The following is a 25889-nucleotide window of genomic DNA, read 5'->3' on the forward strand; positions in this document are numbered from 1 at the left end:
GAAGCTTCAGCTCTGTATCTGCTAAAAGTTTCCATGAACTCAAGAGAAGACTGGACTAGTACTTGGAGAAGAGGTCCGGGGGGGTTCCCACTAAGACAAACCACAAGAGGCTCAGGAAATCCCCTGAGCAGAAAACAGAGTCAGCAGCATTATTAGGGGGAAGCATCATAAATGTTTGCTTTCTTCCTGCTCTTCCCCAGCTGCCATTGCCCACGGTGAGAGATGGGCTGTTGGGTCAGATGGACCCAGGTCTGGAGGAGATTTGCTGCTGTTAGGAAGCCCTGAAGGCAGTGGTGCTCCTTGGGTAGGTGGGGAGACTTCCTCAATGTGACGTGAGGGTCAAGCCTTTCCCTCCCATGAGCTCCCCAGCAGATGTTTCCGGGAAGCCCATCTCCTGCCCACAGGGACTCTGACGGAAGAGGAAAGCCATCAGGAATGGAGTCACCTCCCGCAGGGTGACTGCCTCATGTTCCTCACCCCTGAGGCACAACTTCCATGCCATGAACCCCACGTGAGGCCAGAGACTGGGTGAGCCGGTCCCGGGCTGTGTACAGGCAGCCTGTGGAGCCCACACATGCTCAACCTGCCCAGGAGGAGGAGGGGGAGAAGGGGCCGCAGTGACGCCCAGGAGCAGCTCCTGGAGGGGTGGCAGGGACGTGGGTCTGCGCCCTGTGGAGAACATCTGTAGGCAAATCACAACTAGTTGTGGTTGTGTTTTGTCTGCAGCACTGGCTGTTACAGACCGCTGTGTCTGGCCAGACTGAACTCTGCGTGGCGGAGGGGAGGCTGCCACCTCCACCAGGAGCACCCACCAGCCCTGGGCAGCACCCACCACCCGTGGGCAGCACCCACCACTGCCAAGAGGCAAAATGACCCCGGCAGCGTTTGCAGCCCGAGCCAACTGCCGCGGGTCTTCTTCGTTAGTGGGGCTGGCGCTAGGCAGGGAGGAGCTGCCCACAGAGGGATCTGCTGGGCCAAACGCAGGTGGTGACAGTTTGTGACGGCTCCTGGTGTGCCAAAACTGCTGCAGGTGGCAGGGGAGCTGGCCTGGAGGGGCAGCAGGGGATGATCTGGTGGGCCAGTGTAGGTGCAGCCTTAGGGATGTTTATTTACATACGAGGTGTTTTGTTTGGCACTGTATGTATAGACCAGGCCAGTGACTGCTTCCAGTGACCGCTCTCTTCTTCTGCTTTCCCCAACTGAGGTGCAAATAACTTTTATTATGGGCAAAAGCCTCACATTACGAAAAAGGCTCCTGATTATACTGAGCACCTTATTTCCCATTTTTTACTGGGCAGTCGGTTTTACGGGCCGAAATTGTATCAGAGAAGTTCTTTGCAGTCATTAAAACAGAGGAGGATCGGGTCTGTTTCACTTGGATACAGAAGCTGAAAATTTTAGTATCATTTTTAAATATACTGATAAAAGGCAAGTCTTAAAATGTAGACATACATTTCTATGAATCTTTTTTATTGAGCAATATTTTGCCTTTAAGAAGCCTGTCACTGTATAAAATCAGAACTGCACATTTGATTGATTAGAATCTGGCCAGTATGGGTCAAAATTTAGTTAAATGCAGAGCCATCAGCTAGTGTGGTTAGTTCAATATTATCAATAATCTGGAAGAAATTGTATAGTCTTACATACTTCAGAAATTATCTGTAGGCTCATAGGATTCTCCAAATTTTTTTCAAACCAGCATTTGTATCTAAGTGCAACTTGATAATATTTGCTGGTACTTTTATCTTATAGAAGTAAGAGTGTGACAAAATATTTGGTGTGTCGAAGCCAAGCAATACTTAATGCCTTGCTGCGTTCTACCTCTGGGAGCAGAGCTCCTGCTTGAGGGAATCCATCGATGATGCACAGGAGAACATTTCAGTTCAGTTCAGTACACGTCCCCTTCCCAACTCTGCTTTCATTGGTTTCAGAACATGCGCATAAGATGTCTGAGTGGAGACACATACTACAGCAAAGCAGGCAAGAAATTTGCAGGCCAGGTTCTGGAGAAGTTTATCCTGATTGATTGTGACCAAGTTCTTGCTGGTACATACAGGTAAGAAAAAGTAGCAACTACTGTGACAAAGAAAATATTTATTCCCAAAATACTGTATAATGTAGCTCTTATTTTCTTCTCCATGATAATCATAGAGTGTTTTTACTCTTCATTTCCCCTTATAAATGTCAAGTTTCATTTTGGTGCTTTACCTTCTTCTACTCCATCCTCTTGCTCTTACCTTGCTGTTTAGCTTTCAAATAGCACTAACTGTTTGTCTGCCAGCATTGGCACTTCCTGGGCACATCTGTCTGTGAGTATTGCTTCATTTCTTAAAAATGTAAAAAATGTTCTGCCGGGTCAGATGATCTTCCCCCTAGCCTAGGTTCTGTCTCCAGCTGATGCTGTTCGGGGAGAGCAGCCCAAACTGCTGTCTGTGGTCCATCCACAGCGTGCACAATCGTTGCATACATCCCTACTTACTGCCTTCAGTACCCGTTCTGTACCTATAGTCGGTGAATTTGCCCTAACTCATTGTCCGTTCTAATCCAAATCTCCTACTAATTTCATGAAGTGCCCCTCGTTCTAGTGCTGCAGATTGGTAAAATAGCTGCCCTACATTCGGCTAAGTCATTGCTTTCACAATTTTCCAAGCCTCCATCTTATCCACCTTCCCTGCCTTTTTATCTAAAGCGAAGACCTTGGTCTTTTCAGTCTCTCCTCATACAGCAGCTGCTGCATCCCTCGTCATTGTAATTATCTTTCTCTGCACCCTCTCTAACCTCGCTATGTCCTTCTTGAGATGCAGAGACCAGAACTGCCTGTAGCCCCCAAGATACGGCTGCACCAAGATGTTATAGAGGGTCAAAACGATGCCCTCTGCTTTGTTATTATCACCTTTCCTGACAGTGACCAACATTCATTGAATTTTTTAGCTGCCATTGCATGCTGAGCTGATGTTTTCAGAGAACTGCTGACGATGATTCCAAGCTCCTTCCTGAGTTGTTCCAGGTTCAGCATCACACAGGCCTGATACAGATCATTTTTCCCTATGGGTACGCCACATTTTCCTACACTGAAGTTCATCTGCCACATATTTGTCCACTTACTCAGTTCTCTGAGGTCCTTCTGGATTTCCTCTCCTTCAGTGAGGTATTCAGTCACCTGAAGGAACTGAGGATCCTCTGCAAACCTGGGAGTTTCACTGCAGCCCTCCACGCTGGAGGTCACCGACAGGATGAAAACCAGTCCCAGCACCAGGCTCTGGGGCCTCACTGCTGACTCTTACCCATGCTGAAAAATGGCGATTAAGCCCTGCCCTTTGCATCCTGTGCTTTCACCAGCTCTCAGTCCCTAACAAGACCTTTCCTCCATGGCCATGGCAACTTAGTTTCTTAAAAGGCTTTGGTGGAGAACCTTGTCAAAGGCTGTTTGAAAACCCCAAAATACGTAGTTGACTGGTCACTTTATCAGTGTGCTCACTGGCTCCCTCACCAAACTCCAGCAGGTCTGTGAGGCAGGGCTTGCCTTTACAGTAGCCCTGTTGACCTTTTTCTAGGAGGCTGTGCTTCTCCATGCCGTCAGTGATCTTGTTCTTGACAGCACACTCTGCTATGTCTCAGGGTGGAGGTCAGCTCCAGTAGTATGTGGGCCTCAAGATTATGTCCAGAGCCCTCTCTGTAGATGGGATTGTACTGGAAACCTCCCAGTCCTCAGCAAAGCAGTCTTTGCAGTGGCCCTCGTACACAGGAGTGAAACTTGTCACAGTGTCACCAGCATTAGCAATGGATGTGAAAGATTTGTTGAGGTTCTCTGCTATGGTCTTGCCGTCACTGAATGCCTCTTTTGACCCATAGGCCTCAACGGGCCCACCAATTTCTTAACTGCCAGCACAGCGTTTTTGAACAACCTATAAGCCGTAGTCATCGTGGGTTTTTTGGGCTGCTCCTTTTCAGCTCTTTTTGACTAATTGCTGCATTTTTACATAGTTACCTTTCTTGAAATTTAGTATCCACATGCTGCATTTATTTAGATTGCTCTCTCCCACTACAGAGTTAAAATTGTGTTGTGAACATTATCACAAATGGGCCCTTCCATTTCTACCTCTGTAACCGAGTCTTATGCATCATTGCAGACCACATCCTGAATAGCATCTTTTCTTGTGGGTCAACCAATTTAGACTAGTTAATTCTGGCAAGTAAGCATTTATTGCTTTCAAAACGTTTATCTCCACAGCTCATCCCAGTGAAGCATTAACCTGGTATGTACATGAGTGGATGGAATCTCCCACTGTTACTGCCTGTCCTAATTTTGCAGCCTCTGGGATCTCAGTTAACATTGTCTGATCACCATCATTGTTCTCATCAGAGGGTCAGGACTATGTTCTTGTACTATGTTTTTATTACTAGACTCTGAGTTTTCCACCTAGAGATCTTTCCCACAGTATTTTCACGCTGTTGCATGTCTTATTATCCTTCACAAACAGTGCAACTCCCCAGGACAGACTGTTCTGATATTTCTGTGAATTTGGTGCCCTGGCAATAGTTTATTCTCCTTCCACCAGGTCTCCTCGAACACTGCTCTCCCTCTCCCTCTCCCTTTCTCTCTCTTTTCCGTCTCCCAGCCAGCACATGCTGGACCCTCAAATCAACCAGTGTCCTCATCAGTGCTGTAGCTCCAAGCTGCACCTTCTCCTCTGCTTGTGTCTTTATCATCTCCGAGTGTGGAGGTCTCACCTTGTCGAACTCTCGCAGTGAAAAATGGAAGTACCTGGTTGAAACTGGTTATGTAGAGTCTGTATAAACAATATGAAGAGCAGTGTCTGGTGGCATTTTGACCATCCTAAGACATGTATCTAAGAACAATGGGGTGAATCACTGCCTGGAAACATCTGTCCATCTCCAATGACTGCAGGGTGCGGGGATTAGCTAACTGAGACCACTCATTTTTGAATGGCTAAAACTGAGCATGTGTCAACTGGATTGAACTTCACAGCTGGAGGAACATCTTATTTCCCTGTGGCCCAGAGTCAGGGCATTGCTTAAAACGCAGATTCGGTTCTCTGGGTCAGTTCCTCCCTCTGCTGTTCTGGGGCAGGGATTTGGGTCTGTGATGTCCTCTCTTTCTATAGATCTCTCTGTAGCTGAAACTTCTTGAGTTCTGGGAGATAATCATTCAGTTGAATAAGGTCATGTATCTGATTCTCTGCTGTCCCAGTAAGCACATGATGTTCTGGACTAAAAGAAACAGTCTCTCTTTGTGGAATTTGTTCAACAGTGGTCAGAAACAGTTCCACAGGAGAAAATCGGGAAGTCTGCTACTGGGTATGCAGCAGCATGGTACTATACCTAGTATAGAACATGTTTATATTACTCTCCCTGCAGATGGAAAAGCTAGATTCAAAGGGTGAGAATAGTTACTGAGTAAAGACAGAGATCCAAAGTGGATCCAGGGGTGTCTCAGGATGATATAGGAAAGTGGGTAAGAGTGTTCTTACCCAGTGGCAGGTTTTACAGTTCAATAACCTTGTGTGCAAGGGTCAGAGGTTTCAGAACCTCCAGGGTTATATGTGCTTCTTTATGTTCAGTTTACCACAGGAGGCTTTTTCCCACCATGGTTGGCCTCCATGATACCCTCTGGCAATGGGTTATACAGTTTAATTTATGTTTTGTGTGAAGAAGTGATCCATTGTATTTGCATTATACCTACTGCTAGATAATTATATTTAATGCCCCCAGATCCCCATAACATGGGCACAGTAAATCACTGTTTCCTATTTACTTTCTTGACTGTATCCATGATTTTGTCCTCCATTATAATCCCTCATGTGAATCATCTCTTCTCCAGCTGAAGTGTCTTCTGTTGTTCAGTCATTTCTTGTGCAGAACTTCCAGACCTTTAATCGTAACGTCTATCTTTTGTGAGATTAATTGACCAGAACCACATGAAGTGGTCAAGATAGCCCCACTCACTGCGCTTTAGCACTGTAGTATAATGGTGACTTCTCCCTTTCCCCCTGTCCTTGTTCTGGCAGTTCCTAGTCCGCTGTTTGCCTTTTTGACTAGTGCTAAACACTGAAGTGATCATTTTTTTAAACTGTCCGTGGGAACCCTGACCTCTCCTAAGTGTTAATATCTGAGAACTCATCAATGTACAGAGACTTGTTGGGGTTTTTGCAACCATTTGAATTTACTGACATTGATTTTTCTCTATCATTTTGTCGCTTATTCACCCCATACCATAAGATCCTCTTGCAGCTTCTGACTATCCAGTTTTCTTCTGACCACCCACGATAATTTTGTCATAAGCTCTGACATAGACTGTTTCTACTATTTTTCAGGACTTTTCTGAATATGTTGAACAGCAGCGATCCCAGCACAAAACTTGGGGGATTCCAATGTGTAAAACTACTGCTAGCATTTGTATCCCATCTTTAATCAACTGTTACTCCTTGGGGAAGACCTTCCTTTGTGCTCCATGATCACTTAATTTTTCTAAGAGCTCTTGCTGAATGACCATGTCAGAATCTATTTGAAAATTCAAATATCCAGCATCAAGCAGATCATATGCATCTGTGCGCTTGCTGCCTCCTTCAAAGAAGTGCAGGAGGCTTTTGAGGCATGGCTTCCTTCCACAAAAATATGCTGAGTCTTCAGCGTTATGATTATAGTTATTTATGCATCTAATCATTTTACTCTCTATTTGCTTCTACCAGTTTGCTCAGTATGGAAATAAGACTGCCTGGTTTGTAGTTTTCCAGGAGCTCTTTGAAAGGTTCACATTTACTACTTTCCATTCCTCTGCTACTATGTTCAGTTTTAAATGATAGGTTATTCACTGGTTAATAATTGGAAAATTGCTGACTTTCAGTTTTTGAAGGCTGTTTACTTTAATATTTCCCTTTAATGCACCTTTTAACTATAGTGACTTTTTGGATGGTTTAAAATGTCTTTATTTTGATAGGTACGTTTTCTCTGAGACTCTAATATAGCATCTTTAAACAATCTTCCTGCTGCCTCAAGCATTTAACCTTTTTGGTTACTCTTTTAAATTTCTTTTTAATAGCATTCCTCAGTTTCTCTTTAAGTGTTACTGTTGTGGATTATTTCGGTCCTGAAAGAATATTTGATATGGGTGCATCATGGTTATTTTTTTGCCCAGTAGCCTTTCCAAAGAACCTTTCTGAACTGGTAATGTTATTTCTCCTTTTGCTGGTTTTCTGGTTAGTTTCTCCAAAAAGCAGTCATTTATAGGGTCTAAAATGCAGTTTCTGCAACTCTCCTACTAATGGCCCCCATTCAGCACGGCTATAACTGAACCTCCCTTTATTCCTCTGCTTTCTGCTTCCTTGGCCTCTCAGCGCTTCCCTAGCAGGGCATAGTTACCAGCAGCACTCTGCTCAGAAAGTTCAGTGTAGCCCTAATACTATGTTTTTCCTATTTGTGAGTGGATTTTTAGTCCAACAGGAATATATTTCATTTGTTGATATATCATTTACCTCATTTGACTTTTTTAATGTATTGTGCCACTGCCCCATCAAGTTGTCCTCTATTTGTCCTTTCTGTATAATTGCTACCCTTGCAGTTTTACTGTTCCTTGATTTTTTCTACCTAGTAAGTTTGTGAGATGCCTCCTGTGTCAGAGTCATCATTTCAGTTCAGGTATTTCACAACTTCTATCTGTTTCTTTAGCTCATAAAATTTATATATGCATGTAAACATTCGTATCTGAGCTGGTTGTTCGCCATCGTGCGATTTTCTAAACACAGTTTTATTTGTTCGGATGTTCTTCATCGATTCTAATTTCTTACCTAAGTGTCATTGATTTCCATCCTGTCCTTCTATCAGAATACAATTTTTCTCGCTTTTATTCCTAAGGTAAAGTGGGAAATCTCAAACTGTGTGGCCTTCTACGCATCACAGCTTTGCTCCAGATTCTTTAAAGCCTCCCTGTATCTTCCGCATTATATTGTGCAGCAGCCGGATTTCTTTTAGGTTAAGATGGAATCCAGCTTGCTTTATAGAGTCACTATGTTCCTACAGTTTTCCATTTCCTTATGATTCTACCATTCTTTCTCTAACATCATTTCCATAACCATGTCCTGAAATGCTCTTTTACTTCTCTGTCCCATTCTAAGCATGGAAGAGGGAGCATTTTATAAGGCTACCAATAAAATCCTAATCTTTTTTAGCTTCCTACTTTGGTGCTTTTATTTTACCCCGAGACTCATCCTATCTCTTTTTATGTTAATGGGTCCTCTACAGACATTGACCAGTGGCTTCTCTGTAGTGCTCCATAACTTAGATCCAAATGTCTCTACTATCCTTCCTCCCAACGAGCAACTCACTGTTTGTTCTTTGCTGTCATCCTGCCTGAGCGTTGAATCATGGAGGACTACATCCGTGTGCCGTCTGTCTCCTGTGGACACCAACACAATTCAGTACCTTCCATGGAGCTTGGTTTGTACAACCTGGGGACAGCGACCATGCTGACTGTCAGTTGTCTCTTTTCCAGACTCAACATCTCCTGTTCCTCAGAGAATACAAGTCAAGTGAAAGGATTACACATGTCTTGTAGGCCACAATGTAGTTCATACACCCTCAGGATGTTTTTTTCCCCAACGCTGTGACACTGCAGACACGTGTTTTCCTTAAGACATACCCTGACCCTCATACCTGCTGCCTCCTCATTGTCCAGCCTGTATTTGTGCACCTGATCATCACTGCCTGGAATGTATTTTCTTTGAATATTTTCCTGTTGAGCTGCATCCATCTTTTTCAGAACCTTTTTCAAGCTCCTATCTGTGCAGTCCCTCTCCGTTGGATATGATTTGCGAATTTAATGGGTGTACGCTCTTCCGTTATTTAAGCTGCTCATGAAGATACTGGATAGCAGCAGAGCCAAGGTGCTAGATCCCTCTACAGTTTCAATCCATCCTTCTATGCTGACAGTGAATCCAGATGTCTAGTCTGTCTTCATCCTCTCTTGCAGAGTGTTATATTCCTACTCTATCCTTGACTATTCAGGTATTCAGTAAGTGTCTTTTAATTCTTCAGCGGTAAGAAGAGACTCTCTTCTCCTCAAATGCATGCTCAAATCATGCCTGAAACCCATTTTTAGCCTCTAGTTACATCTCTAGCCATCGGATTCTCTCTTCTATAAGCCCTATATGCAGTATCACATGCATGCAGCAAGAGTAGTAATATTGACATTTTCATATTGAACCCCATATGTCGATACTGTTGTTCTCTACGCTGATGTTTTCCATGATAGTTTTGTAAAAGCTGTTCTTATTTTCTAAAATACTCTTGGCAAGCTGAGCTCACTCTGATATATTGCTGCCTATTGGTATGAATCGGGCACAGTTTTGGAGAGTTTTCTAAATATGGGAACCAAGCTCACTGCTATCATCTTAAACAGCTGTAGGCAAATTAGTTTAGAACCCTCAGCTCTTAAGTGTTTATTGATTAAATATTTCCCCATGTTTTCCATCTTTAACATTACGTTTCCTCTAAATGAAGACAAGGAGAAAACAGGGTTCATTGAGATATCTAGGAAAAGCAATAATCTAAAATCCTAAATATAATTATATATCTCGTTATTTAGTACTATTCTGGTCACCAGAAGAAATAGTGTGTCTCTTTGAGCACTTATTTAACATAACAGAGTGAAGGATATGAAGACTTTTACTAACGCAGCAGATGAGAGGAGCCTAAGGGCAAATGGGGCTAGAGCTAAACAGGAGCTTGAATAGAAAAACTAGAGTAAACATTTTCCAGGTTAGGCCTAGAGAAAATAGGTGGTACTGTCAGCCTGAACGGGAGTTAACGTGGCTGTTTGAGTTGCCTTAGTGGAGATTAAATTTTTCAGCTCAAAATGGAAGATGGTCAAAGTATCGGTATGTGTCGTGCCACTGACACAGAGAGGCAGGAGCTCGTTGTTTGCTATATTGTAGTGAAAGAAACTCAAAATTTGGGGTTGAAGCTGACACGACAACTGAAACTGAAAAATGAGAGGAGAAAGTTGAGAGCATTACGAAAGCTCTGCACCCTGGCTCCAGTACAGAGGAAGAAAAAACTAAGTACATAAGTGTTTGGCAATGGACAGGTAAAGCTACATGGGTCTGAAGATGGAGGAGGCTTGGAATTTCTTTAAAAGGTGTCACACTCTCAGGTATCCATGTTCCAAACAAGAAGAAAAAGCTTTTAAGAGCAAGTTCCAGGTCTAACTTGATGAACAGTCACCTCAAGAAAGAAACTATAATTAAGCAGAAAGTGAGCGCATAAGGAATGGAAAGCACAGTGTATCAGCAAGGAAGCCCCAGGCTGATTGTATAGCAATAAAGTGAGCATGGCCAGAAGATAAGTTATATATAAGCTTGCAGAGCACACCGAAGCGAAGAGGAGGAAGTCCTCAGGTGTGTAAATAAAAAGTGAATTCAGAAGAAAGAGACGAGACATGCTGTTGTAAGGAATAATAAGAAATAAGAGAGAACTGAAATGGGCTGCCCAAATTAACTGAATACATCGCACTGTTTTTAATCAAAGTGAAGATGAAAAATGAGGAGTGGAAATGATTTCAAGTGCTTTGGAAGCAAGCTTAAAGAGCTTACTACAATAAAGTCAGATTATTGTCATCCCAGGAATCCCAGACTCTGGAGGTAAGAGAGAAAGTCTGGAGAAAGGAAGACTTTCCCTTGGTCGAGGAAGATTGGGTTAGAGATGATTTAGGCAAACTGGACACCCACAAATCCATGGGCCCTGATGGGATGCTCCCACGAGTGCTGAGGGAGCTGATGTTATTGCTAAGCCACTCGCCATCATCTTTGAAAGGTCATGGAGAACAGGAGAGGTGCCTGAGGACTGGAGGAAGGCCAGTGTCACTCCAGTCTTCAAAAACAGCAAGAAGGAGGACCCAGGAGACTGCAGGACAGTCAGCCTCACCTCTGTCCCTGGAAAGGCGATGGAACAGCTCATTCTGGATGTCATCTCTAAGCATGTGGAGGAAAAGGAGGTTATCAGGAGTAGTCAGCATGGATTCATTAAGGGGAAGTCATGCTTGACCAATCTAATAGCCTTCTGTGATGGCTATTAGCCATGACTGGCTGGGTAGATGAGGGGAGAGCAGTGGGTGTTGTCTACCTTGACTTCAGCAAGGCTTTTGACACTGTCTCCCATAACATCCTCATAGGGAAGCTCAGGGAGTGTGGGTTAGATGAGTGGACAGTGAGGTGGATTGAGAGCTGGCTGAAGGGCAGAGCCCAGAGGGTTGTGATCAGCGGTGCTGAGTCTAGTTGGAGGCCTGGAGCCAGCGGTGTTCCCCAGGGGTCAGTACTGGGTCCAGTCCTGTTTAACTTATTCATCAATGGTCTGGATGAAGGGACAGAGTGTACAGTCAGCAAGTGGCAGATACCCCAGCAGGCCGTGCTGCCATTCACGAGACCTGGACAGGCTAGAAGGCTGGGCAGAGAGGAACCTCATGAAGTTCAACAAAGGCAAGTGCAGGGTCCTGCACCTAGGGAGGAGTAAACCCATGCACCAGTACAGGCTGGGGGCTGACCTGCTGGAAAGCAGCTCTGTGGAGCAGGACGCGGGAGTTCTGGTGGACAAGACGCACCCCATGAGCCAACAACGTTCCCTTGGGGCCAGGAAGGCCAATGGTGTCCTGGGGTGCATGAGGAAGAGTGTGGGCAGCAGGTCGAGGGAGGTTCTCCTCCCCCTCTACACTGCCCTGGTGAGGCCACACCTAGAGTAACTGTGTGCAGTTCTGGGCCCCCCAGTTCAAGAAAGACCAGGAACTACTGGAGAGAGTCCAGCAGAGGGGTACGGAGATGGTCAGAGGGCTGGAGCATCTCTCTTATGAGGAGAGGCTGAGGGAGCTGGGGCTGTTCAGCTGGAGAAGAGCAGACTGAGGGGGGATCTTATCAATGCTTACAGATACCTTAGGGGTGGGTGTCAAGGGGATGGGGCCAGACTCTTCTCAGTGGTGCCCAGTGACAGGACAAGGGGCAATGGGCACAAACTGAAACATGGGAAGTTCCATCTGAAAATGAGGAAAAACTCCTTTACTGTGAGGGTGCCAGAGCCCTGGCACAGGCTGCCCAGGGAGGGTGGGGAGTCTCCTTCTCTGGAGATATTCAAAACCCGCCTGGACACGACCCTGTGCAACGTGCTCTGGGTGACCCTGCTTTGGCAGGGGGTTGGGCTGGATGATCTGCAGAGGTGCCTTCCAACCCCAACCAGGCTGGGATCCTGTGATTATCAAAGAAAATGTCACTTGAAATTAAAGGTCTAGTAATGAGTGTTATGTAGTGTCTACATTTAGCAATGAGCAAAACTGATGCAGAGAAATTTGTACTGGCACACACAAAGAGTGCCTCTGACAGCCAAAGTGACAGAAAAGCAATAAAAATGAGGAGAAGAAACTACTGAAAGAAGAAAAAACCTGCTGCTGCAAATTGGTTTGTCATCAGCTGGAAAGAGCTGAAGCAGAGAAGCTGAGTGTGAAGAACTGCAAGTCACCCGCACAATACAGCTGTGGAAAGGCCACTGCAACCCTGGACCATATCACAGCTCTAGAGGGGTGCGGGGAAGAACTCATCCTGTTGTTAAAAACGCAGCTGAGACTGAGACTTCGGCTGAAATACCGCAGGGTGCTCTTGCCACTCCTGCCCGACCCAAGCCGCAGCACCAGGGCAGGGGATGCTGCGGCAGGACAGGCAGGTGTGTCCCACCTCCTGGGAGGTGAGTTACAACTCACATGAGTCCCACCTCCTTGGAGGTGATGTTGCAACTCCATCTCCTGGCCAAAGGCTGAGCTGCACGGGTTCCTGGAGGGTTCCTGCTCCAGGAGTGTCTGAAAGCAAGGCAGGGAAGGGATCCTATCCTACAGCCATCCTTTCCCAGACTCTTGTAATTTGTGCCCCAGGGTGATTCAGAATGGGATAAGGGATCTCTGTGTGCAGCAGTTATAGAAAAAATAATGGCAGGAAAATCCTCCCACTGTTAGAAAAATCACGTGCGCTTTTGCATCCACAGTGGCCTGTGGTGGGGAGCTCCACAGCTTGCCTGTGTGTTGTGTTGTGCAAGGAAGTACCTCTTCTTGTCTGTATTGGATTTGTAGCCTGTTTACTTCATTCAATGCCTCATTGTTACACCAGAAGAGACCAAGAATGACCATTCCCTGGCTATTTCTTCCATGCCATTCGTGAAGGAAAAGAGCTTTATCAGTTTGTAGTGGTGGGAATAGCCATGGCTGGCAAGGCCACATCATCCTATCATGGAAACCTGTACTATGGCAAGGAGGAGAGCTGTGCCACTGGGGGTCTTGGATGATTCCTTCCAGGTCCTGTCGTGACACAGAGTGGGCAGGCCCCCATTGGATCAGCGTGGGAAACTGGGACACGGTAATGCTTGGACTGGGGAAAGAGCTGTAAGAGGCATCAGTGGCGGGGACAGTCATAAGGCCAGGGGAATGTGTTGTTGGATCTGAGGCTGCTCCCCTTACAGGAGAAAGGGCAGCTCATGTGGGTGAGAGGAGATGGCTGGGTCTATCTATCTCATGCGTTTCTATAGGGGAGGCAGTACTTGGGTCAGAGGGTGCTGGGAGAAGACAGAAGGTGGAAGTCACATCGTCTGGGGAGGGAAGGGAAACCTACGCAAGACCTGTTGTTTACCTCCTGCTAAGGTGAGGCCAGGGGCCTTGATGGGTAGCTGTTGTGATGTTCCTGCTAGACCACTTGAGTCTGAGACATGAGACCTCCTAGCCAGAACGAGGAGGGCAAACATGACCACTTGTACAACTCTGTTTTCAGGTCTGCTGGCAACAGCCGTGCCAGGCTGGGTGAGCAGGGATAGCAGGCGTTGGCCTCCACCTGGCTGACCAGGGTCCTCTTGCAGTGCGAGGGGCGCGAGCCTGCCCCTCCAGAGGAGAGGGTGCTCGGCCCTCTGAGCGCGTTTGTGGTTTTGAGGTGTCCAAGCGAACACAAGCGTGTGTGTGAGTGGAGTCGGTCCTGAGTTGGGATACGTCTAAGCCCTGTGCGGTGCAGACGCAGCACTCTTGTGTAGAAGGGGAGTAGCTGTGAGCACCGTGGACGGGAACACCCGCGCGCCTGGGAGGCAGGCAGTGCCCCTGGGGCAGATGCCTTTGACAATGTGTAGAGGCTACATGGAATCTCCCCTGTCTGGACTCAGATTTCTTAAAAAAACTCTCACAGCTTTGTGAGAGAGAACTTTCCTTTGCAAAAGCCGCCTTTCCTATGATCATCTTTACCTATATGGCATTAATTGTATTCTGTAGAAGAGTCTCTACTAACTTGTGCTGTGTAGTTATGAGACTTCAGGGTCTGGAACATTAATAAAATTATATCACATGAGCAACCTTCCACTCTTCTGATAATCAAGGCACTTTCAAGTGAGAGACAACACACCCTGGTTAGTGGTTGAGCTATTTCATCCTTGCGTTCCTTTGGCGCTCTTGGGGTAATGTTACCTGGTCCTGCCAATTTGTTACTGCCTGGTTTGTTGCTGTGTTTTATAATCTCTTCCACAGAGATTCGACATGAGACTGACCCTCCCTTATGTTCTGTGTAGAGGTGGGTTCAGGGCAGGGATCATCCCAAGCCCCTGCACAATAATCACTGATGCAGAGGAATTACTTGAGCCCTCCTGTTACACGTGGGCCATGTGCTAGCCCCACAGAGAGCTGAATATTATTGCTTATGCCTTTTGCAATATGTGACCCAAACTTTTCGAAAGATGGGCTTTCTGGTCTTAAGAGCTTCTCTTCTGTCATTTAGCCATCCCAGCTAGTTTCTGTTGGTTTTCCTCACGTCTCTCCACGAAGTTGTATGCATTTGCTTTGAGCCTCTCCAGTATGGTATTTCTGAATACTCCTCATGCCACCTGCAAAGGTTTTTCACTCTTTTATTACTTCTTCATTCGTACTTAATTTACCTGTTATGATATTAAGCAGAAGAGTATCGATCTTTTCATTTTATGTTGCGCTTTGCGGGGGGGGTGTATGCTGAGTGTTACACTACTTCAAAACAACATTATGAACCCTGACAACTGCATACTGCTCAGGAACGAAACAAGAGCTGGTTTTCCTACTAAAAGTTCCCAAATAGCTGTCTTGTGAAGTAAACATTGATGAGCTCCCAAAACATAGTGTCAGTATCTTGTCCTGAAATGACATTTACTTGAGAATAATTGGAATCTCCCATTACAATTGTTCTCCTGTAGTTTCTGTGATTTCATCCTGCTCTTGTCAAAGTCAGTATCTTGCTTTAGCAGCTGATAATGCAGCCCTAAGCTGCTGCTTCCATCTGTGAAGGTTCTGGTTTATTTAACACAACTAGTCTGCTAATCTGGTTTGACTATAGCAAGAATAAAAGCAGCAGCTGATGACTGGTATGACCAGGAGCCTGGGGAGCCTACTCTGTAGGAGGAACTTTCCTGTTTAATCTAGGAAAACGAAGATTGTGGGGAGAAATGTGGTTACTATCTGTAGAAATATGGAGGGAGACCTAATTAAGTTACAGTTTTGGCATGAACAGGTAGGGTTAAACAGATAAGGAAAAGAGTGGCAGTTAGTGAAAGTTGTTCCCCAGCTGGGGCAAAACCTAATTCATTTTAAGGTGGAACATAACAAGCTCCCAGAAAAGATCCCAAGACATTGTACTGCAAGAGCAGGGACTGGACTTGCTGAGCAAAGGACTCATGAACTTCTAACACCATGCATCTCTTAACTGGATGGCAAGGCAAAGATGGAGAGTCTGGGGAATCTCACAGCAATACTTATGGAAAACATCATCAGCCTTCCTGTCCTGAGGTATTCCTGTAGGGCTCTGGAGATCTCTGCTCCTCAAGGCAGTGCCCAAGCTCTCCATTCCTCACCCTCCTGCCTGCCCAAGCGGCTCCTTCAAGTCCATCACATTGCAGATGTTAAGGACATGGGAATGGAGCTCCTGCCAAGGCAAGGGAAGAGAGCAGGAGACCAGGCACGCCTTGTTATCCCCCCAAACAGTCTCCTCGCCCTCTGTGGAAGGTATGGTTGCAGCGTACTGTGCTAGGAAAATGCTGAGCCAGAAAGTCTGCAGCACAAGTCGGGCAGAAAGAGCCCTTCAGTGTCCCGTGCTTCGTATCTCATTGTCCCATAGCCACACCATCTCCAGACAGTCGAGTTCTCCTTGCCACCACCTGCTTGATACAAACCACACACCCCGCAGTACCCCCCTGCGTGGACAGGATGGGGAATGGGAACCGATGGTTCCTTGCTTGTGGTCAGAGAGCAATGGCAAGAGGAAGCTAGAGAAGAAAAAGGCTGAAACGTGCTGCTGTGCTTTTTCGGCAGGGATGAATTGCTGCTCTACATCCTTCATAAGGCTTAGGAAAACCAGCTGATATTTTTTGTTCATTGTTTATATTTTCATACAGTTCATTACATCACCGTAATGAAATTAAATGACCATTTTAGAGTTGGTCTTTGTAATTATGTAAATGATTACATTCATCTCTACAAGTAATCTCAGACTTGCATACTTCAGAGAAAGTTTTAATGACATAAATTGGGTAGCAATACGTCACTTGAATGTTAAAATCAATGCTAGGTATCTTGGCACTCTGTGAACTAAAGTTGCATGTGTTTTTTTTTCTTTTTTCACAGTTTCACCTGGCTTTGCAGCCAAGTCCACACCAGCCTGGTGACCCACTTCCGTGGTGAAATTGTTGCAGAGTTTGACAAGGAATTCCGATGCTTGTATGCAGAGTCCAGAGCAGTGACCAGCTTCTGCGTGCCAGAGCCTGGGACGTGCCCCTCTTCTCAGGATACCTCAAAAGTTGACAACTCCCTTTTGAAACCCGCACAGGTGATTGATGCCGAAACCTCGAGCCTCTCCAGCAGCCTTTCCAATGTAAGCATCAGAACCATAAAAATGTCTCCCTTTCTGAAAGAAGACAGCTGCAATGTACACCAGGAAAAGCAAGATTCAAGCTCTGATTCTGGTAGTAAGAAGGGGAAGGAAGACACATCTCCAAAGCTCACTTGCCCTAAGCAGCAAGGAGAACCACCAGACTCACCTAACAGTCCTCCAAATAAATCCACCCCAGCCTTCCATCACAAATCAAATCTCATGACAGCAAGGACATTCTTGCAGCCAGAGCCTTCCCCTGCTCTGAGCTCCAATAAACCTAGTTCTCAAGGGGACAATAAGGCCAACAGCAGCCGTTGCTCCCCACTAAGCCAGGAGCAGATGTTGCAGTCCCTTTCAGAGGGTGCCAGTAACAACAGGACAAGCATGAAGCAGAAAGGGCCTGTTGCTACCTGCAGGGAACTAACAGCAGAAAATGACAACACTTTTTATGGGATGGAAGAAAGACAGAGTCCAGGACAAGGAAAATTGGACCTGCCAACCTCATACAACCAGCTAAAACGAGGTAAAAAGCCTGTTGTTCCTTGCTGTGATATACTCCCTGAGGACATGGTGATGGAAAAGAACAGGGCATACGGGCCTGTGAAAAGATTGACTCTCGGGCACAGTAAGCTGGATCTGATCACCAAGTACAACAAGTTGAAATCTAAACATATACACAGTCGGTTCGAACTCTGACCTGGGCCTAGAGGTCTCCTCTGGTCTTATTTTCAAGTGGTTGCTTTTCCCCACCAATTATTATATCTGGGGCTTGAAATCAAAATACGGGTGGCAAATTAGTCTTGTTCCTATTAAAAGGTGTCTGTGCTGTTTCTAATATATGCAGATGACTGATTCAGATGAGATTAGCAAGTACAGTTCAAATTTTCAATTACAAGATCATGGCAGGAGAGAGAAAATTACATAAATATAATCCACACTTCTGTGTTCTTTTTACCCATTTGGGAAAGAACCATTTCCCCCTAAACTTACAGCAAAACCATTGCTACAGCTGGAAACTGTTTGGGCCACTGAGGTCTTCAGGGTGAACCCAGGTTCTCTTTGTACTTGAGCGATTCCTGTCCCTGTATCCACGTGGATGGTCAAAGGCAGGGTGATGTTGTTAAAAATAAAGGAGCTGTTCTGCTGGAAAGAGCTGTATTGGGTCCCTTGGGGGGAGGTGAGCACCCTGACCTTGGCCAGGGTCCCTCTGTGCTGAGCTGTGCTGTGCCAGGAGGATACGGGTGGCACGTCTGGGTACGTCTGCACACGGTTGACATGGGCATGTAAGTGGTGGCTGCACATGGTGGGATCACCGCGTGGGTGGTGTCTGCACCTGGGTGGTGTCTGCACATGGATGGTGTCTGCACCTGGGTGGTGTCTGCTCAAAGGTCATCCCTGAACACGGGTGGCAACTGACAGAGGACATTGGTGGCCCCTGTACATGAGTGGCATGCTGAAGCACTCGCGTGGCATCTGGATCAGGGGCGGCATGTCTGCAACCGGGGGCTGTTGTACACAGACGGTGTCAGCACAAAGGTGGTGCTCGGGCACGGGCCGTGCCTGGACAGGGATGGGCAGCACCCGGACACGGTTTGTGCCTGCACGCAGGGGGTGGTGGCCCACGGTGGCATGTCCAGGCACACAGACAGCAAGGGCGTGCCTGGGCCCATGGTGGCACCTTCGGGTGCAGGTGGCCTCTGAGGGCACGGGGGCGGCCGCAGCCTGTGCTGGGGTGTCTGGGCACGGGGCGGTGTGGCACGGCCCGTGGTGGCACGGCGAGGCCCGCGCGCCGCGCGGTGCCGGGGCCGCGCTGCTGCACGCCCCTCATGGCGGCGGCGGCCGGGGCCACCGCACCTCCCGGCCGGTGGCGGCGCTGTAACCGCCAGGCGCGGCCGGCGCCGCTCTGCCCCGCGCCTTCCGCCCGCCGCAGGACGCGGAAGCGGTGACTGCGCGTGCGTCCGGCAGAGGCCGCGGCGCCCGTTCGCGGAGCGGCCCATCCCATCCCATCCCCGGAGCGGCCCGGCCCGGCCCGGCCCCGCCCCGCCGCAGCGCCCGTCCCGGCCCCGCCATGGCCGTCCGCGCCAGCTTCGAGAACAACAACGAGCTGGGCTGCTTCGCCAAGCTCACCAACGCCTACTGCCTCGTGGCCATCGGCGGCTCCGAGAACTTCTACAGGTGGGGGAGCCCCGAGGGCCCGGCCCCGCCCGGCTGGGCCCGGCCGCCGCCGCCCGGGCAGTGCCCTAATGGCGCTTTCTCCTTGCAGCGTCTTCGAGGGCGAGCTCTTCGGCACCATCCCGGTGGTGCACGCCTCCATCGCCGGCTGCCGCATCATCGGCAGGATGTGTGTGGGTAGGTGGCGGGGCGGCCCTGCGCCCCCGGAGCTCCAGCCCGGCCGGGGCCAGCGGGCGGGGCGGACCCTGGAGGGGCGCCGGTGGAAACCGGGAAACAATCCCGTGTTCGGTTGGTGCACACTGCGACGTACTGTGGGTCTGACTGTGGCGGGGAGTCCAGCGGGCAGCTCCCCTCATCCTCCGATTTTTTGATTTTAATGCTTCAAGTGTGCGAAGAGGAGTGAAAATGGAGAAGCTAAAACTGGCCCAGTAACAAAGAGCTGGGCTAGTGGGGAGTGTTTGCCTCGCGGGGCTTGAAGACGGGCTGAAGACGCGTGTAAGGCTGCTTCCTGGTAAACTGGGAGCGGTTTTGTTAACGTTAATGGTTCAGTGCCAGCAATGGAGAGGCAGAGCCCGGGGAGGGGCCTGTTCAGTCAGACGGACTTGCCTGAGTTTTGTTCCTGTGAAAAGAACGTCTTTGTCCATCCTATCTTACTGTTTGCCACAGTAAAGTAATACAAACAAGCAGCGTGTGTATGTATTGGGGGGCAGTTGGCATCTGTAGGGGAAATTCCTAGTCAAAGTGTTTCATTGGGAACCTTGGGCTTCCTTGAGATCGGTTGAAAAAGAGAAGTGATTAAAGATAGTGCTGTTCACCTGTTTCTGCTCTGAAATAAGGCTGTGCTTCATCCTGGTTTTTTAAATGGTCACCTTATTTCTCGTGGGCTGAATGCTGGGCTGGGGAGGAGTGGATAGGGCAAGGGTAATTCAAGCCATTATGTGAACATCAGGAAAGTAGGAAGCCCCGTGGAAATGTTGTTTTTTTTTTCCTTTTCTCTTTTTTCCTTTTTTTTTTTTTTTTGGTCATTTTAGGAAACAGACATGGACTGTTGGTCCCAAGCAGCACAACAGACCAAGAGCTTCAACATCTCCGCAATAGCCTTCCAGATTCTGTACGAATTCAACGAGTGGAAGAACGTCTCTCAGCACTGGGCAATGTCACTACCTGCAACGACTATGTAGCTCTTGTTCATCCTGATCTTGACAGGGTATGTGGCTCTATAACGCTTGTAAATTCATAATGGGTGTGTGTGAAATGACTGCCAGGCTGCAGTTTGGGTTTGTAGTTGTTGAGGATTGCTGTATGTAGCACGGGGATGTGGTGGTGTGCCTGTTTGTAGAGGGGTGAAAGAAAAATGGAAGGTTCTTGTAAAAGTTTAAAATAACAGCAGAGGAGACAAAGTCCGTGCTGCTTTATGTTTGAGAAGTGATATCTTAATAGCATTAGAGAGAGGTGTGTTGTGTGGCTACAGGTAGTGAAGGTCCTTACAGTGTTTGCTTTCAGTTTGTGCTAAAGGTGACGAAGAAATGGGACTTGGTGTTAGGAGTGCAAAGGAAAAAATAAAAAAGGGAGGTGAGGGGAAGGTAGTGATCTCTGCAGCATACTAGGGTTTAAATAAGTGGTAAAAGTAAGGTAAGGTGGCCAGAGGGAGAAATCAAAATAATTCACAGTGAAAACCTGGAGGGGAAGGAAGTTCTTAGAGTCATACAGAAGGATAAGACAATTTTGTCCCAGTAGTCTGGGACAAAAGAGAAACTGGTTCACGGGGAATGCCCAGAGAACAGGTATTGAGACAACTGATGTACTGCCAACGTCCTCCAGACAGGGGGGAGAAGAGCATTTCTCAGCAAAGGCCTGGTGTTGTGTTTAGTTCCAGTGGCCCAGCTCAGTGTGCACAGGGAACAGGAAACACCCGGAGTACAGAGGTCGAGGAAAGCATTTTATAATGTTTGGATTGTGGAAGCGTGGGCAGGCTCCCAAAGGGGAGGAGCCCAGCTGATGGTTACGTGCGGGGATAGCCTGACTTCAAAGTCTACGCTGCTGTTTTGCTGAGGACTTTATTCTCTTTCTGTTTGCAGGAGACAGAAGAGATCTTGGCAGATGTACTGAAGGTTGAGGTTTTCAGACAAACGGTAGCAGATCAGGTGCTGGTAGGAAGTTACTGTGTTTTTAGTAACCAAGGAGGAATTGTGCACCCCAAAACTTCAATTGATGATCAGGATGAACTGTCTTCGCTGCTTCAGGTCCCACTTGTGGTAAGGCATTTGTGGGTTTGTGTTTTCTCTTGCTACTCCCTTCCAACCCAGTTCTCAGTTTTAATGTTTCTGCATCTTGTGGGCTCCTGGACTCTTGTTTTCTCTGCAGAGCTGTTCCAAGTGGGAGATGAGAAGACTTGAATGGGGCAAGTCTTCTGAGACATTTTCCCTGTGTTTTCTGAGTCTGAATAAGCTGCTTAGCACCTTTAGTTTGCTTCTGAAACGTTGCTCTACTGGGATTGTGCAAGTTGTGCTGATTGATTCATACAGAATGTGAGATTGTCAGTGGTTTGGCCAAAGGCAACGTTCAAAAAAATTAAGTAATAAAATCCTGTGCCTGCTTAATTGAATTTGTGAATTTTACGATTGCTATGCCTTTATGCTTCCTACTTGTTAGAGTTTATTTCACTGAATGTCATACAATTTTCTCCAGAGATTAAAGGCTGTACCTCAATCTTTGTATCTGAAATCTTTGTAACTTTGGTGATGGCAGAAGCTTTAATCTTTTCAGGAGCGTGAGTTGAGGCCCTCCACTAAAGACTCGTACTAAGGATGCGTAAGGAAACGTGGTGCTGTCAGCGTTCCCTGTGAACTCTTGCCACTTTGTTTTTGCCAGGCTGGAACGGTGAATCGTGGCAGCGAGGTCATTGCAGCAGGAATGGTTGTAAACGACTGGTGTGCCTTCTGTGGGCTGGATACAACCAGCACTGAGCTCTCCGTCATCGAGAGTATCTTCAAGCTGAATGAGGCTAAGCCGGGTGCCATTGCTACCAAGATGAGAGATTCCTTGATTGACAGGTAAGGAGGATCCAGGTCTGTGTATAATCATGATCAAAACAAGCAAGATTTTACTATAAACCTAGCTGCTTTCACAATTGATTTGATCTTTTTTTATTTTTATTTATTTTTTTACTTCCTCTTTCCTTGTGTTGGGTTACTGAGGACAATTACCTCATGGCAGCAGGGTTTGTTTCCTTGTAGCTCATGAGCCTGCTTAGTCCTGTATGGGAAGTGTAAGGGGGTTTTGTTGCAGTTACACTTTTTGTAAGAAATAGTATCAATTTCAACTTTCAGGTACTTTTTTTTCCTAGCAGTTCAGTGCTTAGCTGTGACATGAATGGATTTTTTTAAACAATTCTTGTTTTAAAAGTTGAAATGCCAGTGACTTTGCTTGACATCTTGGCTTTTGATTGTTGTAACCCATAAAATTATTATTTCAAATACCTGCTTCAACCATTTCTGGAGCCAAAAAGACTTTGGAGCTTGTCTGCTGCTGCCTTAAATCTTTTTAATTGAGGGCTGCTGCGTTAAATTTTTTTAAAGTCTTTTTGTCAAAGGCTTTGTCCAGGTTACCTTCTCATGGGAGGCAGGTTTTCTTGTTTTCTTCCTGGAGTGGTAGTGATATAGGACCTTCCCCATTCATTAAGGGATGCAAATTTTTTGATGGGGTTTAGGCGTACGTAGAGAAGAATGTCCTATGAGAACATCATTTGGGCTCCCTGCATCTGGGCAAGAACAACCCCACGTACCAGTACAAGTTGGGGGCAGACCTGTTGGAGACCAGCGTAGGGGAAAGGGACCTGGGGGTCCTAGTGGACAGCAGGATGACCATGAGCCAGCAGTGTGCCCTTGTGGCCAAGAAGGCCAATGGCATCCTGGGGTGTATTAGAAGGGGTGTGGTTAGCAGGTCGAGAGAGGTTCTCCTCCCTCTCTACTCTGCCCTGGTGAGGCTGCATCTGGAATATTGTGTCCAGTTCTGGGCCCCTCAGTTCAAGAAGGACAGGGAACTGCTAGAGAGAGTCCAGCGCAGAGCCACGAAGATGATTAAGGGAGTGGAACATCTCCCTTATGAGGAGAGGCTGAGGGAGCTGGGTCTCTTTAGCTTAGAGAAGAGGAGACTGAGGGGTGACCTCATTAATGTTTATAAATATGTAAAGGGCAAGTGTCATGAGGATGGAGCCAGGCTCTTCTCAGTGACATCCCTTGACAGGACAAGGGGCAACGGGTGCAAGCTGGAACACAGGAGGTTCCACATAAATATGAGGAAAAACTTCTTTACGGTGAGGGTGACCGAACACTGGCACAGGCTGCCCAGAGAGGTTGTGGAGTCTCCTTCTCTGGAGACATTCAAAACCCGCCTGGACGCGTTCCTGTGTGATATGGTCTAGGCAATCCTGCTCCGGCAGGGGATTGGACTAGATGATCTTTCGAGGTCCCTTCCAATCCCTGACATTATGTGATTCTGTGATTCTCATCTGATTACAACTGTTAGGATCACGGCTGTGGTGCTGGAAGTGTGTTTGGGAGCTGCCTAGGCCATTGAAACGAGTGGTTGAGTTCTCAGTTATCAGAAGAATGTATGGGAATGGTTTATGGCATAGGAAAGAATAAGGAAATACTTGGATGAAGAACCCTTTGAAAGAGTTCTTCGCTGCCCCTGCACAGTTCCTGGATAAACGCTTGATGTCTCTGAGCATAACAGAGCCATAATTAACCTTGCTCTGAGCTTTTGATAACTACCCAGCCCAGGCTGAGTGTACGTTTTGCCTTTGCCAGCTTGACAAGTCTGTCCTTACGGCTGGTAAGCAGTGAGAGGTCTGCTTCCCTCTTTCCGTAGACCTTTACGTTCTAGGAAGGGAAATTTCTGTTGGGCCTTTGTATTTGGAGGTTGAGAACTGACCGTCGTGGTGTTTTGAAATGCCTTCTGCGCTCTCTGGCACTTGTCTGCTAAATCTCCTTTCTGTTTTGTCTTTTTAGCTTGACATAAGCAGTGCTGGTTCCTACTTTCCAGAAGGCTCCTGAGGAGTGGCGTGTCAAGCTGCACATTGGATTGCAGACATCGAGGCCTTCTGATGTTTCTGCAGGCCTAACCCAAGGAAGAGGCTACAAAACCAAGTTCTTGTAGTGTTTTGTAAACTATTATTACAAAACCTGAAAAATAACATACATAAGTTCCAATGCTTTCTATGCCTTTGCTGACATTTTCCAATTCTTCAGCTGTGCTTTCTCATTTTGTGATGCTGAGTCCTTCAGATTAGCCCACAATATTTACTCTTGTGGCTCTTGAATATTGATCACTAGAGATTATTTTGCCTTAAATAATGCATCCGTGTTCTGCTTCACAGCAGTCTGTTTCAGCACATAACCTGGCACTGCCCTCTCTTTCCACACTCCTGCTGAAGAGTAGCGTTTCTGCTGTAGGTAGACTTAAGAGCCCCTTGTATGTTTAATACCAAAAATATAGTAATTTCCTCACCACAAAATAATTCAGAAGCCATCACCTGCTCTCTTGCCCTGACTTGCAGCTATTCCCCCAGGACTGGTGATTCTGAAGTGATCAGCTCTGACTGAAATACGAGTTTCTCAGAAATCAATCCAGGAGCTTTTATCAGCTGCTTTCAGGTAGAAGACACTAATTTGCTTCTAAACAGAGCTGTTGCTCGCTGATCTCTCATTTCAGTTGCTTTTCTTCTGCTGCCCCATTAAAGATGTACTGAAGGCATGGAAATGCCTCCATGTCCCATCCTAAGGGTATTTGGAAGCCCCTCGCTTGCTTCCACACAGCTGCATTACTCTCAGCTGGGTTCTCTTGAGTGCTGTACTAAAAGCAGTGTGGGCAGAGCTCTTTTTTTTGGCCCTGGTGCTTCAGGCTTTGTAGAAAATTAAGTAAACTTCCATTTTTCTTTTACTGTCTGGATATTTAGGGAAGGTTTTTTAAGTTGTGGTTGATTAAGGTTGCTCCTTAAGCTTTTAAATAAAGATTGCCATCGGATCTTCTCTGATCACAGCAGTCCTGCCGTCTGGTCTGTCTGGAATGGTGACTGAGCCCAGGGGCTGCCGTTTCCAGACAGCCCACCTTCCTTCTGCCCTTGGGGAAGCCTGTGAGCAGCTCAGAGCTCCTCGCTCCTCCAGCTAACAATTTTTGGTGTTTATGGCCCCTTTGCTATAGTGGACTACCTTTCTTGGCACTGACTCCACGTCTCCTCCTCTGAGCATAACACAGGATTTAGAGTGAGAAGCTGCTTTCCTTGGCCACCTCGCAGGGCTTGTTCTTGGGTATAAACAGCGAAGAGTCTGACTGTTGCTATCAGTGTTAGCGTGTATTCGTCAAGCGTGAAATGATTAAGGCTGAAGTTTTCCTCTGCAACTTCTGCAACTTGTTTTTTTTCCATTCTGGTTGATAGGCAGGAATCCTGATTTATCCTGGTGATGTTGATGCGTGTCACGTGTTAAAAATTGCTTAGAGGCAAACAAGAAAAATAATCCAGTCTCTGTGTAATCCAGATCCTTAAATAGGAAAGATACTGGTACAGTGCTGGGGGTTGTGGTGTGCTGAAGAGGATTAGAGACAGGCAGCAGAACAGGGTGTTGCTAACTGTGGTGTGTGCATTGAAGCTGGGGAACTGGGAGGTGGGAAATGCGGTATCTGTTCTAAACAGGGTTTGTGGGAATTCTGCACTTGTAAGATGGATCAGCATACAAGGAAAACAAACCATAATAAAGAGTGGAATTAGTAGAAACATGGATGCGTGGTATCATGAGAGAGTATAAACTT

At 46.8% G+C, this 25889-nt stretch overlaps 2 protein-coding genes across 2 annotated transcripts in view; both read left to right on the plus strand.

The window, feature by feature from the left end:
• The window catches only part of FAM83C (family with sequence similarity 83 member C), a 28354-nt gene extending 10487 nt beyond the window's left edge, over nucleotides 1–17867 (plus strand). The window contains exons 3-4 of the mRNA XM_068419576.1: nucleotides 1932–2056; nucleotides 16661–17867. Coding sequence (XP_068275677.1) covers nucleotides 1932–2056; nucleotides 16661–17603 — 1068 coding nt within the window. The 3' untranslated portion in view covers nucleotides 17604–17867. The remainder of the gene's footprint in view (nucleotides 1–1931; nucleotides 2057–16660) is intronic.
• A 1031-nt stretch (nucleotides 17868–18898) lies between these two features.
• Nucleotides 18899–25854, plus strand: EIF6 (eukaryotic translation initiation factor 6). Its single transcript, XM_068419593.1, has 7 exons — nucleotides 18899–18924; nucleotides 18958–19082; nucleotides 19171–19256; nucleotides 20111–20286; nucleotides 21158–21334; nucleotides 21951–22132; nucleotides 24092–25854. Exons 2-7 carry the CDS (start codon nucleotides 18976–18978, stop codon nucleotides 24099–24101), a joined length of 738 nt encoding a protein of 245 aa, XP_068275694.1. The 5' UTR covers nucleotides 18899–18924; nucleotides 18958–18975; the 3' UTR covers nucleotides 24102–25854.
• Nucleotides 25855–25889: the final 35 nt, after the last annotated feature.

Source organism: Nyctibius grandis, chromosome 28 (assembly GCF_013368605.1).
Source record: "Nyctibius grandis isolate bNycGra1 chromosome 28, bNycGra1.pri, whole genome shotgun sequence".
In the NCBI taxonomy this organism is placed as follows: domain Eukaryota; kingdom Metazoa; phylum Chordata; class Aves; order Nyctibiiformes; family Nyctibiidae; genus Nyctibius; species Nyctibius grandis.

Excerpts from the sequence above, each read along its gene's own strand:
- EIF6 (XM_068419593.1), top strand. The coding sequence starts at position 18,976 with ATGGCCGTCCGCGCCAGCTTCGAGAACAACAACGAGCTGGGCTGCTTC. Across the intron at positions 19,257-20,110 it reads CATCGGCAGGATGTGTGTGG|GAAACAGACATGGACTGTTG; the intron begins GTAGGTGGCGGG and ends TGGTCATTTTAG. Across the intron at positions 20,287-21,157 it reads TTCATCCTGATCTTGACAGG|GAGACAGAAGAGATCTTGGC; the intron begins GTATGTGGCTCT and ends TTCTGTTTGCAG.